The 18662-nt window shown below is 37.4% G+C and overlaps 3 protein-coding genes across 5 annotated transcripts in view; 1 reads left to right on the forward strand and 2 right to left on the reverse strand.

The window, feature by feature from the left end:
- Positions 1-5264: 5264 nt before the first annotated feature.
- Positions 5265-6971, forward strand: irak1bp1 (interleukin-1 receptor-associated kinase 1 binding protein 1). The gene is made up of 4 exons (XM_079849410.1): positions 5265-5611; positions 5706-5771; positions 5845-5975; positions 6075-6971. The coding sequence occupies exons 1-4, from the start codon at positions 5318-5320 to the stop codon at positions 6331-6333; spliced, it is 750 nt and encodes a 249-aa protein (XP_079705536.1). The 5' UTR covers positions 5265-5317; the 3' UTR covers positions 6334-6971.
- Positions 6972-8358: 1387 nt separating this feature from the next.
- LOC307145901 (uncharacterized protein) lies at positions 8359-10633 on the reverse strand. The gene is made up of 7 exons (XM_079849538.1): positions 10555-10633; positions 10287-10413; positions 9415-9504; positions 9236-9330; positions 8951-9114; positions 8762-8878; positions 8359-8640 (listed from the first exon to the last, which is right to left on the reverse strand). The coding sequence occupies exons 2-7, from the start codon at positions 10409-10411 to the stop codon at positions 8545-8547; spliced, it is 687 nt and encodes a 228-aa protein (XP_079705664.1). The 5' UTR covers positions 10412-10413; positions 10555-10633; the 3' UTR covers positions 8359-8544.
- Positions 10634-12185: 1552 nt separating this feature from the next.
- The window catches only part of phip (PHIP subunit of CUL4-Ring ligase complex), a 35682-nt gene continuing 29205 nt past the window's right edge, over positions 12186-18662 (reverse strand). For all 3 annotated transcript variants that reach the window (XM_079848830.1, XM_079848829.1, XM_079848831.1), the window contains 4 exons: positions 17715-17867; positions 17375-17562; positions 16852-17246; positions 12186-15382 (listed from right to left, as the gene is read on the reverse strand). In XM_079848830.1, the coding sequence (XP_079704956.1) occupies positions 14706-15382; positions 16852-17246; positions 17375-17562; positions 17715-17867 (1413 nt within the window). In that variant the 3' untranslated portion in view covers positions 12186-14705. The remainder of the gene's footprint in view (positions 15383-16851; positions 17247-17374; positions 17563-17714; positions 17868-18662) is intronic.

Raw genomic sequence — 18662 nt, forward strand, 5'->3', positions numbered from 1 at the left:
TGTTGGCTCGACTCTGCTGTGGCAGTTTCCTGTAGCTCACGGAGGTCTGGGTTTTAGAATAGGCATGTGCTGCCCTGTAGAGCCAATTGCTCAGTCAGTCAGGCTAAACCCAAAGCGTTTAAATGAGAGCGAGAACTGGGAGTTTTTGGCTGAGACGAGGACAGGATATGCAGGGGTTTTTTTTTTAAGTGAACATTAGCTTGTGAATGAGCACTCAGGGCATCACTTTGGAAGGTTTTGTAATGATAATTTAACATTTATGTTTATAGAGTTTGGAAAAACTGCAAGTTACTTTTTTTATTTATTTTTTTATGCCACCTAAAACTCATTATCATACATATAGGTTTACTTTAAATGGCAATTAAAAATAAATATTTATGAAATAAATTATATATGAAAATATAAAAAGATATGATAATATTAACAATAATAATAAATGTAAAAAATAAATGAAACCTGCCAAATTATACAGAAAACAAACATAATAATTGGCAAAAAACGATTAATTATCGTTTATTTGAATTTACAAACAAGTTAGAAAAACGTATAAAAATAAAATATTAAAATGTGATAATAATAAATATAAAAATAACAAAAAGTGAAAAAAAAAAAAAATCAACCTGCCAAATAATGCTGAAAACAAACAAAAATTACAATCATTTTTTTAACGGCAAAAAGATTTTTAAAATGTGACCAAGACAATCCCGACAAAAAGAATGATCAAAAAATAAACCCAAGAACAAGGTGATTAGGACACTGTATCACCCCACAAGGGTTATTTCGTCATAATGACTGCTGATTGCTCATTGTCCTCCTTACTACTTGGTTATATGAACATTAAATATTGCTTTAATTTGAAATTATTTCATTATGTGACAAAAAAAAAAAAGAGACCATGGAGTGATACAAGAGACATGAAACTATAGTACAATGACACAAATTAGTTTTCAGGGTCATTGATCATACAAAAACATTTGAACACTGAGAATGCAGCGAACGATCAAGGATTCAAGTAATCAGAATAAAGTGTGGGTAACAAATAAATACAACTCTTAATGGATCTTTTGCTAGAGAGTGAAAGAACAAATGCACCAAACTCTCCTCAGTTGGTAAAATAAATTCTGGCATTAAAAATGGCCCAGTCCTAAAGAGAAGTCCAGAAGACCATTCCTCTCAGCCCAGATGGCCTCACATGTGTATTTTCCTCTCTAACATTTTATTTTTATATTTAATAATCACATAAAAAAAACCTTAGTGTGGTGAACCAGTCTTATGAGGTTACGGGGCCGGAGAATCTCAAAACGGTCTCTTTAATTCCATTCCTCACTCAGCGGGTCACGCTCAATTTTTCCCAATAGATTCGTGGCCAGCCAGATCACACGGTTCTCATCTTTATCATCCTCCAAGACCGCTGCCAAATAATCACAAGGCCCCCTTTTAAAGTGTTTCTTTATTTGTTTGTGCCGTTCTGGAGTCCAGAAGAACAATAATTCACTCTTGCTATAGATAGGTACTGGAATAATATGCTGTTAAACTATTAACGAATCTCCTACCACAACACACACAGGATTCTTTCTATGGTTGAAATGTATCAAAAAGAAAGAGGGAGTCCTGCAAAGATTTTCCATGATCGAAAGGATTTACAACTTCGGTCTATCAGCAGAACAGAAGAGACAGAGTCAGATGGGGGACGTGGTGAAATACTGACGGATCATCAAGTGAAAGAAAAAAATGATTATGATCTATAAAACTGTTCCTTTATCCACACAATACTGCATCAAAACACATTCATATATGGGTGCCACAGGCCACAGGGAGGGAGGTGGTGGGGGGGGGGGTGCAGCTGGCTCTCTCTCATTAGCCGAGTGTTTGGATCAGGAGTAGCTCTTGTTACAGCAGTAAACTGCAGCTTTGAACTTTTAATAGAGCTCTGAAATCCAAGCAGCCTTTAAAATACACATTTCTGCATAACAGAAAGAGATTGAAAGAAGACTGAGAGAACGAGGGCGACGGAGAAAGCACAAGGGAGGACTAAACGTACGAGGGACAGAAAGCTGAGAGCTTACTAAAAGAGATTTCATAGATCTTAAACCACTTGAATACTCAATGGTCAAAAGTCCCAACGGCACATAATTTCGCATCAGCGATCCGCCCAGATGTGGCTCAGCAGTGGCCCTCGATAGAGAGCCCTGTGGGTCAGAACCAAAGGTGAGGCCTTAACAAACCAGTTCTAATGAGGCAGAACTGGGTAAACAATTGTGTTTATCATGATTGACAGGTTGACATGATTGATGTGATACTGCTTGTTTATTTCAGTTCACATACTGAAAAGCGAAACCTTTTTTTTTTTTTGGTAAATTATTTAAAATCTACTCCATGCTTAAAATATTTATGTGTACAATACATCAAATAATGTATGAGAAGTCAACAAGCCCGTTTAAGGGTAAAAACCTTTAAGTTAAATATATATTTATTTTAAAATAGTGAGGCAGAAAAGTGAAAGTGACTTGAATGTGCGAGTCTTCCGTTGTCATCCGCTTGTACATAAACAGTCCGTTATGCATGCTATAAATTGCAATTTATTATCATTACTGCACTTTGTTTTTCTTCTAGTTATATAGCGGTTAATGAATTGGATGTCTTGCACATTCAAAGAAACTATAGCTTACTTCTGTTTTGCAAAATGTATGGATAATGAGGTGCATAAACCAACAATATTTTAATAACTTCAACATGTACCCTTGGACTTTGATCTGAATTTGATATCTTGAGGTAATATGTATATTGCAAGGTTATAATGTATATGAAGACTGTCATTCACATTTCTGAAAATGTAAACAAACAAAAAAACGGAGCAATAATTGAGTGAAAATTGAGATGTATATAAAGTTTGACCGAATAACACGCTCCACTGAACAGTGTGCAAGTTTGTTTATTTGAGCTAATATGTATTTACAGGCCACAGAGAAAAAAGGGTTATAAGCAGAACTCATTTGATACATTTTTATAGCTCTAACTTAGCACATCTGAGTAAAACATATGTAGACCTACGTAAATGCCAGAAACTGCATCTTGCAAAAATACTTCAGCTTAATTTGAAACTATCCAAACAAGTAGGATGTTAAAGCCTCCCAATTTCACTGACATATCCGAGTTAAACTGGAGCGCCACAGGGCTAACACATGGGAAAAGACACACAAATATATATACATTCATGCCCTCGGGCAGACTCAGCACCCCCTCTCCCCTGCTGAAGTCTCTAATCATGTCCAGGAACACGAAAGACAAGTCAAAACGCATTTTCCCAGGGTTCACAGCAAGCGAGACCCACCACTGCCAATCAATGAGCGAGAGGTCAGGTGGTCATAGGTGTCACATGACATCACAGACAGGTGGACTACGCAGGTGATCTCTGATGAAAATGAAATGACTGAAATGAATTTATGTGGCTCAGTTGTATTATAAAGGAGGGAAATAGAATCCAGTGTATCAAATATAACAGCAAAACGAATGAAAAGCAAATTTGAATATTAAATTCGTTAAATGGAACATATTCACAATGACTAACACTGAGGTCATTCCTTAACTCCGCGTGGGCCACAGAGAGAGAGGGATAAAGAGTTTATGTTATTTTTCATTTCCTGGGAATTGGCCTTGTTTCCTTGTTTCCACAGCTCGACTGCTGTGCTTCCGTACGCAACTTATCGGATCGCTTATCAGTCCGTTTGAAGCGCTCAGTGTCTCCAAACCCCACGCTTGCACCCACGATCTCAGCTTGAACATTAAATATTCCTTCCTTCAACAGAATGGCGGCGTTCCAGAGTCAAAGCCTACATGGCTAAGCAAATAAAAGAAGCCATTGCATGTATCTTGGCAAAGACACATCATCAGATAAACAGTTTCAAAAAGCCAACATAGAACTATGCGCAACCCGAGACACTATCAACAAATACGTCCTGCGCATTTTCAGAGTGGGATTAGACAGAGGGCTTCATGGTTTAATACAAACAAACACAGTGGCTGTGCATGAATAGTAGTCTGCCTTTAATTCTCTCTAATATGTATAATAATAAGCTGAATATAACTATATATATATATATAAACATACACACACTTGATGTCATATTAAAATATATATATTTTTTTTATTTGTGCATAATAATACAAACATTTATGAAATATCTTATGAATTGTATTCTCATGTATTGGGATGACATTTTTGCATTTTAAATTGGGTAAACTATTGAAGGTAGGTCAGGTGTGGGCAAGCTGTTAGGTCAACTGTCTGCTTTAGAAATAAATCAGTAAATAAATAATTTAGCTATAAAACAAACAACATTTGTAAGTAATTTCAAATCTTTAAAAAAAAAAAAAGAAAAGAAAAAAAAACAGCTTACAATGTCCATACGTCAGTATCAAAAAAACTACATATTATAAATATATATTTACACACACACACAAACATGCATGTATTAAACGCACATTAAAATAACTTTTAGTCTGAACGGTTATGTTATACTTGTTTCTGAAAAAGAATGATAAAAAGGATGATGAAATGAATAACTGTTAAGAGATTCACCGCTGTTACTGCTATTAAATCACTGGTACTTTCAATATTTTTATTACTAAAATGACTACTACAAATTATTTTAAATATTTCTAACACTAAACAGGTCAGTCTAGGTATTTTTTATCTAGACTGACCTGTTTAGTGTTAGAAATATTTCAAATAATTTGTAGTAGTCATAATAGTAAAGGGTTAGAATGTGGTGATATCACCATAGGAAAATGTATGCATAATAATAATAATAATGTCATATTATTATAATAATTTGTTGTTATTATAATAATATGACATTATTATTATTATGCATACATTTTCCTATGGTGATATCACCACATTCTAACCCTTTACTATTCAGACATCTAAATCATACTTCAAATCAATTGAAACTAAAATTTCAAATAATATAGCGCTTTGACATTTTTCTAATTTCTAAATGTTTTATGTAAGAACATTACTGAAATCTACTGTCAAACGAGTCAAGCCAGTTTGTTGATCTGTGCTGGCCTCTGCTGGTCAGTTCTCAGGGAATAACATGATTTCAAAATCTATGATGAGAGTAAAATAGGGCACCTTTTAAAACAATTCGAACGATTCTAACTATTTGGAAATATACATATTGAAGTAAGTTTGCGCCAACACAAAAGTTCTTCAGATATTGTGTTGTTGTGACGTATAAAATGCGACTACAACAACATTTCCCGACATGCACTGTACAAGTTGCCATAGCGCCACGTTGGTTTACCAACAAATATGGCGCACAGCCCGTCTCGTGTTTTCGCTGCAGTTTCAGCGACTGCTGGTGATGTTTACCGAGACGAAAACGAATCGGTGTTCTATCAGGGCCGCAAGCAAACACCTTTACACATTCAAAGTAACGTGAGAGTGGTTCAGGTGACGGGCTGTGCGGAGATATCGTTTCCTCCGGACCGCGCGACCGTTTCCATCAGCGTCAAAAACAGTAAAGAAAATGTTAACGACGTGACTAACAGTGTTTCGCGAAGACTGGAATACGTACTACAGACTGCGAGACAGCATGACGTCAAGGTGCTAATTGATTAAAATTTCCGTATTTCTAAAAAAATATATATATATATTTAAATAAAAGAACAAGCAATTCCAGTATCTTGTTTCCAAACAGGAAGAAAACATCACAGTGGCCAAACATTTACAAAGAGAGGAGGAACTCTTCCACATGCAAGCTGAGGTTAGATGGATAGAGGTGGCCTATCTTGTCAGGTTATATGTTTGCTCTTTATTTATCTATTTTGTCTCTGCAGGTGCTTGTTGTGTTTTCAGACTTTGAGAAGATGCAGCATGCACGCTCAGTTTTGATTGAAAAACTAGACAAAAGCGTGTGTGTTGGTGACCCTTACTACAGTCACAGTGCCGAAAGCCTCAATTTGTTAAGGTGAACAACGTCAGTCATGTAAAGCTACACTGTAAGCCTGAACATCCATCTGCCATCTAAAATGAATTAATATTCCTGTTTGTAATGATTTGAATGCAGGCGGCGAGTATGTTTGGAAGCAGTGGACAACGCTCGACTAAAAGCCAGCGAGGCGTGTGGCATTCTGGGACAAGCTCTGGGACGCCCACTGCTTGTACGCGAGGAGGAATCACGAGAGTGGACCAGCGGCCAGCATGAAGTCACTGGCTCTCCTCTAACACTACATCAGAGGACTGGGCTTACATTAGTCTCTGTCTCTTCACGTGTGTTTGTGACCTTTGAATTGCGACCAAAGGACAGCAACAGGAGGAAATTTTGAAGTTTTTCTTTAGCAATAATAAAATTACACGATTTTTTTCAAGTATCTGCTGACTAAACCTGTTAACACAGTTCTATGAAGCGAGTACCATAGAGGACCACCAATATTCACAAAAGGGCCTAAAATAAAGATACCACATGTTTCTACTGATGTTTTAAATAAATACATTCTCCAATCCAGAGTATATTGAATAGCACTGTGTGCAACTCAAAATGTAATGCTAAAAAGTTAGTCTGAACCAATTAGGCCTAATTGAGCAGTACTCAAGCATTCTGGTAAAATCATATTTGCATGTTAGAAAACACTGTTGAAACCTGAAAGTCTAATAAATGAGTTGGATGAGCCTGTGTTTGAATAGGGAATAGGCTACATACTCGTATAATGATGCATGTACGCATCTTGCACGCATAACGGATGTCATATTTGTTTGGTTTCTAGAAATTGTTCTCATATTTCTAAAAACAAAAATTAGAGGTCTATAAGACTTCTGTTAAATATAGTGCCAAACACTATGTAATTATAACTATATTAGCCAGACAGGGCAGACTACTTTCATGAATCAGAATGCCCCTATGTTGCTTGTTATAGCTGGTAAAATAATGTACTCTTCTGTGATGATTGAAGTGAACTGTCTTCATATTCTCTTACTCTTGGTGATTCTATGACCATCTCTTTCCATACACGAGACTGACCATGAATTTTCTTGGCAATGACTTTCCGGGGTAGGTAGGCTCGGGATTCAGACACACACATTCACACCTACGGACAATTTAGCGTCTCCAATTCACCTATACTGCATGTTTTTGGATTGTGGGGAAAACCAGAGCACCAGGTGAAAACCCACACAGACTCAGGGAGAACATGCAAACTCAATACAGAAAGAAATATGAAGGAGTGTTTACCACCTGCCCTGGTAATAGATCCATTCTTGCATGACCTAAACAGATTCATTTTGGAAAAAGCTGGATAAAACATAGGGTTTAGCTATTATAAAAAAAAAAGTATAATAAATAACCGACACAGCTGGCAGGAAATGTGAAGAAGAAAAAAAAACATTAACACAATATCAGGATATTATTAACAAAGAATACAAGTAGGCTATCTCAAAACAGCAGACAAGAGGCTTGAGTACTGAAAATGAAACACAAAATAGGCAGGTGAATATAGCGACAGGTGAACTCCTACCAAAAAAGCTAATCGATCAATGAAGCTGTCAGATTGAATAATAAACCTAGTTGGTCAATTCGTTAAGCCTAAAATGTGTACAGCTTGTATACTCGTTGGACGTTTAACAAAAACGCAAAAATATTTATTAAACCACACTGATTTAGGCGTCATAATCACGACCCTGTGCTTGGGCGACAAACAGCGAGATATTGACAACCACCTGCTCTCAATTAACATTTTAACAAGCGTTTGAGAACAACACTACTCTTATGACTGCTATTTATGATCCATCACTCCAAAAACATCTTGAAGGAAAAAACACGCCACATACCTGCATCTGCCGAGCACGTGACGATCACCGGATTCTCCCGCGTCTTCTTCGCCTTGTCATTTGCTTTAGTTCGAACATATCTCGATGTATTACTATTATTATTATTGTGTTTTAGAGGAGCACTGTCTAAACACACTCTAATCGGTGGCTCCCAAGGTATTATGGGAATTACAAAAGACAACATTTCGAGAAAACATATTTTAAATAAATTAAACTTTAATAATATATAAGGGTTGTATTTATGGCTTTACTTTGAACACTGTTTATTACATTCTTAATACTGTTTTACACAAATTTTGTTCATCTAAATAAATAGGCTATATCATATTGACATCTAAATTCATCCTGGAACCCATTTGAGTCAGATCAACATGCATGCATTTAATAGTCTATCATTTCGCTTTGACATCAAAAATAGTTCTGCTCATAACTTTACATATCTCTTGCAAAAAATTTTAAGACATTTATCTTTTAAAAAAATATAAAAGCGACAATAAAATTGCATTTGGTTTTTTTTAGTTCTTCAGTTTAATAACTAAAATTGCTCAGTGTAAATGCATATGGGGTATGTAAACAGGATATACTATCTCTCAAATTTACTTGCCTCCTTTTTTTCATTGCTTTAAAAGAAGAATCAATACTGTCAGTGAAGAGTAGCAGGCATCATGTCTGAGATTCCAGGTGTTTTTAAAACATCTTGGTGTATGACTCCTTCAGTCGTGAGGGTAGATTTCTTGCAACCATTCCTCCATGACAAACTTTTCCCCATCGAAGTGTGAAAAATACTGCTCCAGAGTAGGAATGTCCGGCTGTGGCACAAGACAGACACACACACTGATTAAGATTGAGACTGATTAAGTCCAATAACCTAAAGAACCTAGAATACAAAAGTTAAAAATAGGGAGGAAAAAACAAAGGATTTCTCTGCACCTCAAAGCCTTGAAAGAGCTTCATGTTATTCTGGGGAATGTATCCGATCAGTAGTGATGAGGAATCAGGCCCACTGAACAGAATTCTGTAATGAGGACTGTCCTTGGCTCTCTCCAGCTACACACAAATACACATTTTTATAAGTTATATTTCTGTGGTTTCAGGTTATGACGTTGTTGTTTTACAAACCTCTGAGTCTGAGAATTTCTTTCTCTTGATCCACTCTGGCGGGGCTCGAAGTCCTGCATCCCAGCCCACTATCACCCCAACCATTTTATTCTGTGTCTCCACGATGACTTGACCCACACGGTGCAGCACGTACGCAGGCCTGGGGCTTCGCACCTCCCTTGAGACTGATTACATATAAACACATCTGTCATGTTCTGTTACTTCTAATTTTCCATCAAACAAACTTTAAAGACCAGATTAAATGACTGCTGTGAGATTATTCAGAGAAATGACGTGTAGGCCTACCTCCAAAGTACCCTTGCTCATTATCATGCATCATCAGATCGATTGCGAGCGCTTCTTCCAGAGTTGGGAACTGTTCCTCTCCCTCTCCGAAGGACCTGTGACACAACATCCCACCTCAGCATTTGAGGGATTCAGAATGACTTTAAAAAAAGAAAAGAAAAGAAATTGCATAAACTTACGGTAGTTTAGGAATCCAGGTATTTAGCCAGTCGACCCAAGCAGTCGAGTTCAAGTAGGACCCTCTCATGGAGTCCCATGTGTCAAGGATGCTAAATATGGAATATGGAATGGAATATTTCAAAGAGTGCCAACAGTAGCCGTCTATTGAACATTCTGTCTCTTTTATGGAGAGATGATGAAGTACAGTACAAGTCACGCATTTTAAATGATCTAAAAGCTTAAGCTTTAATGCTTGAAATTTCTTAAATATTAATTTGTAAGAATTTCTCTTCAAACCTCTGACTAGTAATGTCATTTTTGTATAGTTAAAATTAATTTGTCACTCTGCATGACCATTTAAATAAACTGGAAAAGAAGCTAAAAGTTGATTTAAAAATAGTTAAAAAGAATTGTTGACCACCTGTCATACATAAAATACATTTTTTATTTAAAGTTAAGATTTTAGGTTAAAACTTATATGAATGTATACGTTTAAAAGTTTGGGGTTGGTGAGATTTATTTGATCAAAAATATTAAAAACAGTAAAAATGTGAAATATTATTACAATTTAAACTGTTTTCTATTTAAGTATATTTTAAAATGTCATTTATTCCTGTGATTGGTAAAGCTGAATTTTCAGCATCATCACTCAGTTACTATTCAGTGTCACATGATCCTTCAGAAATCATCCTAATATGCTGATATGGTTCTCAAGAAACATTTCTTATTATTAGTTCTTATAGAAGGTTTTTTGTAAAAGTCTTTACTGTTGCTTTTGGTCAATTTTTCGCATCGTTGCTGAATACAAGGCGATTAATTTAAACACACACATATCTATTTGTCAAACGCACTGTCCTATCTCTTGTTTAGTGTTTGCGTGATGCGCGTTCACCTCTGCGTGGCGATGTGTCGTTGTGCCGCGTTGCCGCTCGTCCACCTGGAGATGAGATACTGCGCAGGTAAAGCGGACAGCAGCAGCGTCAGCTGCAGGATCACACCTGACGTGATTTGAGGCATCACTCTACATTTAACATGACAGAGATTTCACATCACTATACATGAGCACAGTATGTCACTGTTGTAGTTTTAATAGGCCTACTCTATATTTATTCTCCAATAGGCTATTTCTTCAAAACATTGCACAGTTAAAAGTACCTTACCTTATGCAAGAACTTCAGTGAATAAGCACTGAATTCAATTCACTATTGTCAGAGATACTATTTTTATTTTGAACTTGATAACAGGAAGAGCTCGCCGAAACTCTTAGCTTGTTATGCGTTGTGTGAGCATTGTCTTGAAAACTGAATATGAAATTTACATGCGGGCAGTTTCGGTTTGGCACCTGTGCCTCCAAGTTGAACATTAGTAGGCTACTATTAGACAGTGCGCGTCCAATAGCGGCTGCCCACGAGAGAGGTGTGTGTACAAGTCTCGCGCCGCCACGTCAGGGAAGGACGCCTCGCGCGCATGATTGGTTTTGTAAGCCAAATATCCTGAATCAAAACACACCTTTTTCAAAACTGTAAACACCGTTTGTAGTAGACATTCACATTCACAAGTCTGGTCTGTAACATAGCCTTGGTGATTTAGTCATTTTTATTTTGTGGTCATAGTTCTGAGTAATGTGTTATTTAAGTGTATTTAGCAGTTAAGTTTTCTTAAGATTTGATATAAATGGGAATATTCATATGTATATCAGTGCATTCTAAAAAAAAAAATTAAATGAAGACAGCCTTACATTAGGTGAGCCTGTTTTTTTTTTTTTTCAGTTTTTATATTTATACCAGTTTTATTTACCATTTCCATTGTACATTTTCCTAGCAATGAAAAATTAGTGGTTTATTTTACAAGCAGTTACAAATAATGCACGATAGAGGGCGCTGATCTCCACGAAATGGTTTATCATCAACCATTCAATGGTTTAAATTTACATTTATTCATTTAGCTGAATAAATGTAAATTTACATTTACATTTATTCATTTAGCTGACGCTTTTATCCAAAGCGACTTACAATTGCTATGTCAGAGGTCGCACGCCTCTGGAGCAACTAGGGGTTAAGTGTCTTGCTCAGGGACACATTGGTCTTAACCTTCATGAATTAAAAAAAAATATTTTTAGTTCTCATAATTTAGGAATGGTTAATAAGATAGATGTAAGGCACCAATTCTATTAATATATTATATTTCACTCCACACAATACAGCCTATATAGCTGAAGAAACACTGTAGGGCCAAGTTCTAAATTCACAACAGATATTACCATGTTTTGTTTTTTTTAAAGATTTTATCATTATCTATGGCTTTTTCAGGCCTGGAAATCACAATTGTAAATTGTTCCTGATACTTCCAGGTTTCCCATGACCAGATAAAAGCAACAAAAAAAAAACAAAAAAAAAAAACATGAGAAAGAATGAAAGAACAAGAGAGTTTGTGGAAACACAAATGTTTATTTCCTTAAAATATCAGTATGAACTAATGTGACAGCAGTACACCCTACACATACATTCTATTTAACGTCTTTATTTACACTTTTTCCTTTATATAAAAGTATACAAACTAACATAGAAAGACCTCTCAGTCTGAGGATATAAGACCGGAGAGGGGAAAAAAGACCCTGACCCCACAAACATGACTGTACCTTCAGATTTAAAAGACCGGAGAATATACTAACATGCATCCATCTTTGATCTCCCCTCTAAAACCTGTCACCGATGTCACTTCCTGTGCAGTATGGTGGTAGTAATAGAGGGGTCGTGAGTCAGATATAATACAGTTTTCATGTAGCAACAGATTATAAACACCAGCTCAATAAAACATGGGGCTTGTACATTAACACAAATACAGAAATGGACTCAGACATGCGTCAACTGCATATAAAACAGCCACTTTACCAAACAGTCTCGTACATAAACTTCCACAACTAAACACATTCAAAGGCTTTGGTTCATCAAACCAGTTTTAAAGCTATGGGCTGGATTAGCTCTGTCGTAATGGATGACCCAGACCACAACTGCTGAGAGTACGCAAGAACCTACAAAATCACATGGCAACAAACCAGACTGAATGCCTCCCTTATAAAGGAGACTACGCTGCATATGTGAGTCCGGACATTAAGGTGGGATACGCTACCTTAATTCTTCAGTTGTACATCACACAGACATGTACGTACACACACACAAAAAGTCAAGGCACATTCAAAAAACACAGAATACGACATGCACACTGCCTCTTGTGTGATTCGCTGCCCTGTGGTATCTACTGAGTCGATGCATCAGAATGGGGAATATCAAACACAGTGTTTCAATGTGATCAGGCAAAAACAAATGCTAATGAAATGAGCAGTTCCCTATTAATTCAATGAGTTTACCTAATACAGAAACAGAGGATGAAACTACAAGTAGAGTGTTGAAAAGGTGAGGCAACGAACGTCGCTACACACATACTAATAACTCTGTCTATAGTGGTTTGTAAGAGCATACAGTGCCGACAAAAGTATTTGGACACTTGAGAAACATCTAAAAATGTATTAATGTCATTGCATTAAATATCAAATTGTCAAACTAAGTGGCATCTATTTTAAAGAAAGCAAAATATTTGGACACTTTCTGGTTGTTTAACATGTTGGTAAGTAATCTGCTAAAACACCTGAGTGACCTCGAGGGGAATATCCACTAAAAAATCTTCTCAAAGTAGGGCTGTCGTTTGGATTAAAGAAGAAGTGTAATTTTATTCAAATTAATCTAATCACATGATTTTCTAATGAATTAAAGTAGTCACAAATAAGTTGTTTTTTTGGACAATGATAAGAATTTTACTTGAACAGCAAATCTGCAAATTAGAATGATTTCTGAAGGATCATGTGACACTGAAGACTGGAGTAATGATGCTGAAAATTCAGTTTCACCTTATAATATTTCACAACATTACTGTTTTTACTGTATTCTTGGTCAAGTAAATGCAGCCTTGGTAAGCATAAAAGACTCCAAACTTTAGAACAGCACTGTATATTATTTGTTGAGAAAAGCCTCCAAATGAAGGTTTTGCTTAAGACACTATCATATTAAAATTTGTTTGACTGAAAATGTTTGCATTCATTTTTTAAATGTTTTAAAAATTCATAATTAATTCATAATTATTCATCATTAATATAATTAATCATACGATTAATCATTCCAAATTGACATATTACATTGTTAGCCATAGTTTCAAAGATTGCTAAAAAAAAACTAAAAAAAGTTAGTTCTGAAAAGCTCTTCCATCATTTGTTTGCAGATGCCTCCTGATTTGATATTTCATTCTCTAATGCAATGACATTCAGACATTTTAAAACTGTGGCTTTAGTGCTTAAACACTTTTTGTGGTCACTGTATTTATAAGTCTTGGTTCTAGTAAGGAATCACAGTGCATTCTGGGAGCCCGAAAAAAAAGGGAAGGAGTGATGTCGTTATGTCACTAACACACACACACACACACACACACACACACACACACACACACACACAGTGGTCATGTGGAGATATGCTGCTCACTAATCTCTATCCCAACAATCACAAACAGATCAATAACACACGTTTGTACTGAATAAATCAATACGCCAAAGCATCAAACACTCTCTCTCTCTCTCACACACACACAAATTGGGGAGTACAAAGGTTCAAAGTATGAAAAGGCACAAGGTATTGCTAATTATATAAAACCATGCGTGAATTACCACTGCCACTGATCTTGTCTTGCAGAGAAAGACGTTAAAAAGACAACACGGGAAATTTATGAGGTCCTTCTCTGCTCTCCACTACAGCTTTACAGCCACTTACACAATGATCTGTTAAAAATAGATTTTTTTGAACAAGTGTTTGATTTGTTGCCATTAGCAACAACTGTGTAAAAACAATGCATAAAATTAACAGTTTAAAGAAACAAGACAGAGTAAAAGCTCAAGTTATTTCACACTCTCTCTCACACACTCAACAATCCTCACGTAAGTGCTTTCTAGAGAGATGAAATCAGGTATTTGGATTCATAAGACTGTGTAAGTACCTTTCTTCACTGGCATTCAAATATAGTGCATATGAAAATCAGTATTAAACTGCATTTGTGATTTTTCTGTGGAAGAAAATGTTGAAGTTGGGGGATGTCAAGGGGCTGTGACTCTGAAGTCACCAATAGAGTCAAAGATTCAAAACGTAATAATCAATTTAGAGAATGAAAGGTTCAGATAATCATGAGTCTGATAGCAGCAGGAATGGTTCCCCCTCCCCAGCAGGGTGAGGATAAGGGGTTGTGTCGCATAGGACATGCAAAGTTGGCATTGTTACCAGCCAATAAGGTTGGCTTTGGCCTTCTCGGTGAGCTTGCGGACTCTCCCCTTGCTTGACGTGCCGAAAGTAATGGAGGCATCCTCAAACAAAAGCTGTCTTTGCTCTTCCTCAGAGTCTTCTTCGTTATAGAAAGCTGTCCTTCGGCCTTGGTTACGCGTTCTCATCTGCCCTTTCGAGCCCCCATCCTCTCCCATATAAATGTCAGGCTCCTCCCTTAGGGCGGGGCTTGGCGCAGGGGGCGTGGTCTCTTCAGTGCCACGCCGACTGCTCCTTCTGAGGGTTTTGGGGCTTGAAGGAGGTGGAGTATCTGTCGATCTGGTGATTCGTGGTCTGCCTCGTCGTTTCGGACTCTCTGGAGTCACCACCCCTGAATCTGAAAGACTACTGTCCTGGGCTGTAGAAGAAGCCCCGCCCTCATCACCAGTAGACAGAAGAAGCTCCTCCTCTTGGTCGGAGTCTCTTCTTAGGGACTCCAGGTCTTTCTTGCTTTTCCTTCCTCTCTTTTTCCCAGAGGCCTGGGGCAATGGGGGTGGCGGTACCACTACTGGCGTCTGTATTTGTGCGTCTGATCTGGGTCTGCCCCGGCCTCTTCGTACCACTCCCACAGTCACTTGACTATGACCATTCAAATGCAAACTGTTCTGAGGCGGAGAGTTGTGATCCACTGGACCTAAGAGAGAAGAAGCATATAAGTACACATTTACATATATTCATTTAATATATGCACCCTGGGAATCAATCCCATGACCCATAAGATCCACAGATTTCCAATGACTTCACATGGCTGTGATGTTCGTTTGTTAAATTAAATTTTATTTTATTATACTTTTAGCTATAATTAAAGTGTAACTGTGCGTTCACACCACCGCCGGCGAGAGCGTCAAAGTGGCCGGAAGTCATTCATTTTCAATGTGAGCCGGCGGCAAGCTCTGGCGAGGCACGTCTTGGATAATAAAACATAATATTATTATATTATGTATATATATTATGTTATAATAAAACATAATTTCACCTGTAAATCAGCTAAATTATTCCCAGTTAAGTATAACACAGTTTACCATGTATAAATCCACAGATTTTTTTCTGCATTAGTGCAAAAAGAATATATATATATATATATATATATATATATAATCATTTCTCAAAAAAATGAAATACACAGCAAAAACAACCAATGTTTTCCCAAATCATTGCAGAAAATGAAAGAAAAAAAAGTTTAAATGCATTCATTCATTCATTCATAAAATGATAAATCAAAATCAAAATCAGTGCAGAATAAAAGAAAAAAAAACTATTTAGGAAAAAGTTTAAATCTACAGAAAAAAGCTCACTGATTCCTTTGGGTCTGTAGTAGAGCTACAGTAACTTCAGTGTTTGTGCACTAAAATTACATTTCCTTTCAAAATGAAACCATTCAAAATGCCCTTCCATAGGGGCCTTCGCATCGGGTAGTTCTAAGAACTTATTTACAGGAACTAGCCACCAGGGTGGTTCCCTGTGAACTAAATGTTTCCCTGGGGCCAATTTTCTGGTTGCATTCGCATCACCAGTAGGAACTCTGAAGTGACGTAAGCTGGCCGACAGTGACAGCGCGGCATTCAACGACTGGAGAATGGAGGACTCCATGATCCGAGCTGTGTTTTTGTTGTGTGTCGTGGGTTTCGTGATAACGAAGATGGAATGTAGACGTATAGTTTTGCAATTGAAAGAGCAAAAAGGAGGGCTAAGAGACGAAATCTCGCTGAGAAAAGAACACAACACCGCAGACAAAGTCGACAGGTAAATGGCATTAACGTTAGTTTTCTGTATGTTTATTGTGGAGTAAACTGTGCGTTTACACAACTTTTTAAAAATGGCTTGTGCTGTTTCGTAAGGCCTGCGTTTGACCAATCAACGTACACTTACGTCACTGGTAGTTCCTATTGTGCTGGGTTAGACCCTACTCTGAAGTAAGAGCTAATTTAGTCCCCCAAAAGGCGTTCCTAGAATTAACTAAATTAATTCCCAATTCCTGGTGGGTACTTCCGTTATTAGTTCTAGGAACTATGAAAAGGTTCCTGTAGTGCGAAAGTCCCTCATGTAATAACATCAGCTTTTGACAACAAATAAAAACAAAAGCTTTTATCATTGGCTACTGACCTGGTGTGAGTTTAACAGGTGTCCGAAGCTTCCTACGAGACTCCCTGGTACCGCCCTCATTGCTGTGGGGAACCGCAGAGCGCTCGGTTTCCCTGGAGACACCAATGGAGTGAGAGTTCTGGGTGCGGAGGACTCTGGAGGAGGGCTCTGCCACCTTACTGGGGGCGGCGGGAGGGGGAGGAGCTGACTGTGCAGGGAGTGCATCTGTGAGTTGGGTTCCAAAGCGAGCCGAGCTGCGGGTCCGACCAGGGACGACAGGAGGCTCAGCCTTGCCGTTGATTTGTGGATGTGTTTGCCGTAAAGAAGGAGCCCGGGAAGGTCCAGCAGGAGTGGGCGGAGCTGCATTGTCTGATCGAGGAGCAGAGCGAGAGGAGACCCGACGCTTCCTTTCTGGACTGAAAATCAGAAAATAAGAGTTTTTTAAGTTGAACTTTTCTGAAGAAAACGTGTATGCAAAGTTTAGAAACGGTGACAAATTCTAGAGCTTAATATTCTTCAATGACCAATCAGATGCTGTCTGTACCTAGAGGCGGAGCTTGAAGGTGAAGAGCTCCTTCTCCTCTTCACAGACTGTCTGGTCAAGCGCTCCGTGTGCAGCCGCTGACGGGTGAATCGCTCACTCTGCAGACTTTGAGCAGCTTTAAAATCGGTCAGGATCGAACTGATATGTTCTTCAAACAGAGCGGACAATCGCAGACTCATGCTGTAGATCTGCAAACACAAAAACACACAAGCAAACAAAAAATAAACTAGTAAATTAACTAGATGAACTGGTTTGACTGAGATTACAATGTTTACTATGAGATTACAATGGTTAGTATGTTTACAATATGAAATGATAATAATTGGACATGATCTCATACCCTGGACTTTTTGCTGGGTGTGTAGACTTTGGAGTTGCTGAAGATCAGTCGTACATCTTTACAAAGATCCATGGGAGTGTCATACTCTCCTGCTAACAGGCGGTTCAAGACAGTCCCAAAGTCCATAGGAGTGTCCACAATGTCCAAGTAGTCCTGAGAGAGGTATTTTTGATGAACAGGGCATATAAGCAGACAGTGCACTGCAAAAAATCATTTTCTTAATCAGTATTTCTGTCTTGTTTTCCAGTATAAATTACTAAACATTACTAAACATAAACTAGATATGCTTATTTATGCTCCTGTTCAAAGGTTTTTGAAAGAAGTCTCTTATGCTCAACAAGGCTGCATTTATTTGATCAAAAATGCAGTGTGAAATATAATTATAAATTAAAATAACTGTTTAATATATTTTAAAATGTAATTTATTCCTGTGATGTTTAAGCTGAATTTTCAGCATCATTACTCCAGTCTTCAGTGTCACATGATCCTTCAGAAATCATTCTAATATGCTGATTTGGTGCTCAAGAAACATTTCCTATTATTATCAATACTGAAAACAATAATTAATATTTTTTTCCTGTTCAAAAGAACAGCATTGTATTTTATAAAAAAAACATTATAAATGTTTTACTGTCACTTATGATCAATTTGTGTCCTATCTCAATAAAAGCATTAATTTATTTCTGACCCCAAACTTCTGAACGGTCATGTATATAAAATTATGTAAGATAACAACACTTTTTAAGAGAATATATCTTGCGTTTTTTTTCACAACCCCATTGCAATTTTTTGTTTGTTTTTTTGGTTTATGATTAAAGGAACCGTATGTAAGATTGTGGCCAAAACTGGTACTGCAATCACTTTCAAATTACTGTAGAGCGGTGTATCCCCTCCCCCTCCCCCCTGACTCGAGGTTGCCAGTTAGGCTGCAGGATCCAGCAGGAACAT

This window comes from Squalius cephalus (genome assembly GCF_949319135.1).
Source record: "Squalius cephalus genome assembly, chromosome: 18".
Lineage (NCBI taxonomy): Eukaryota > Metazoa > Chordata > Actinopteri > Cypriniformes > Leuciscidae > Squalius > Squalius cephalus.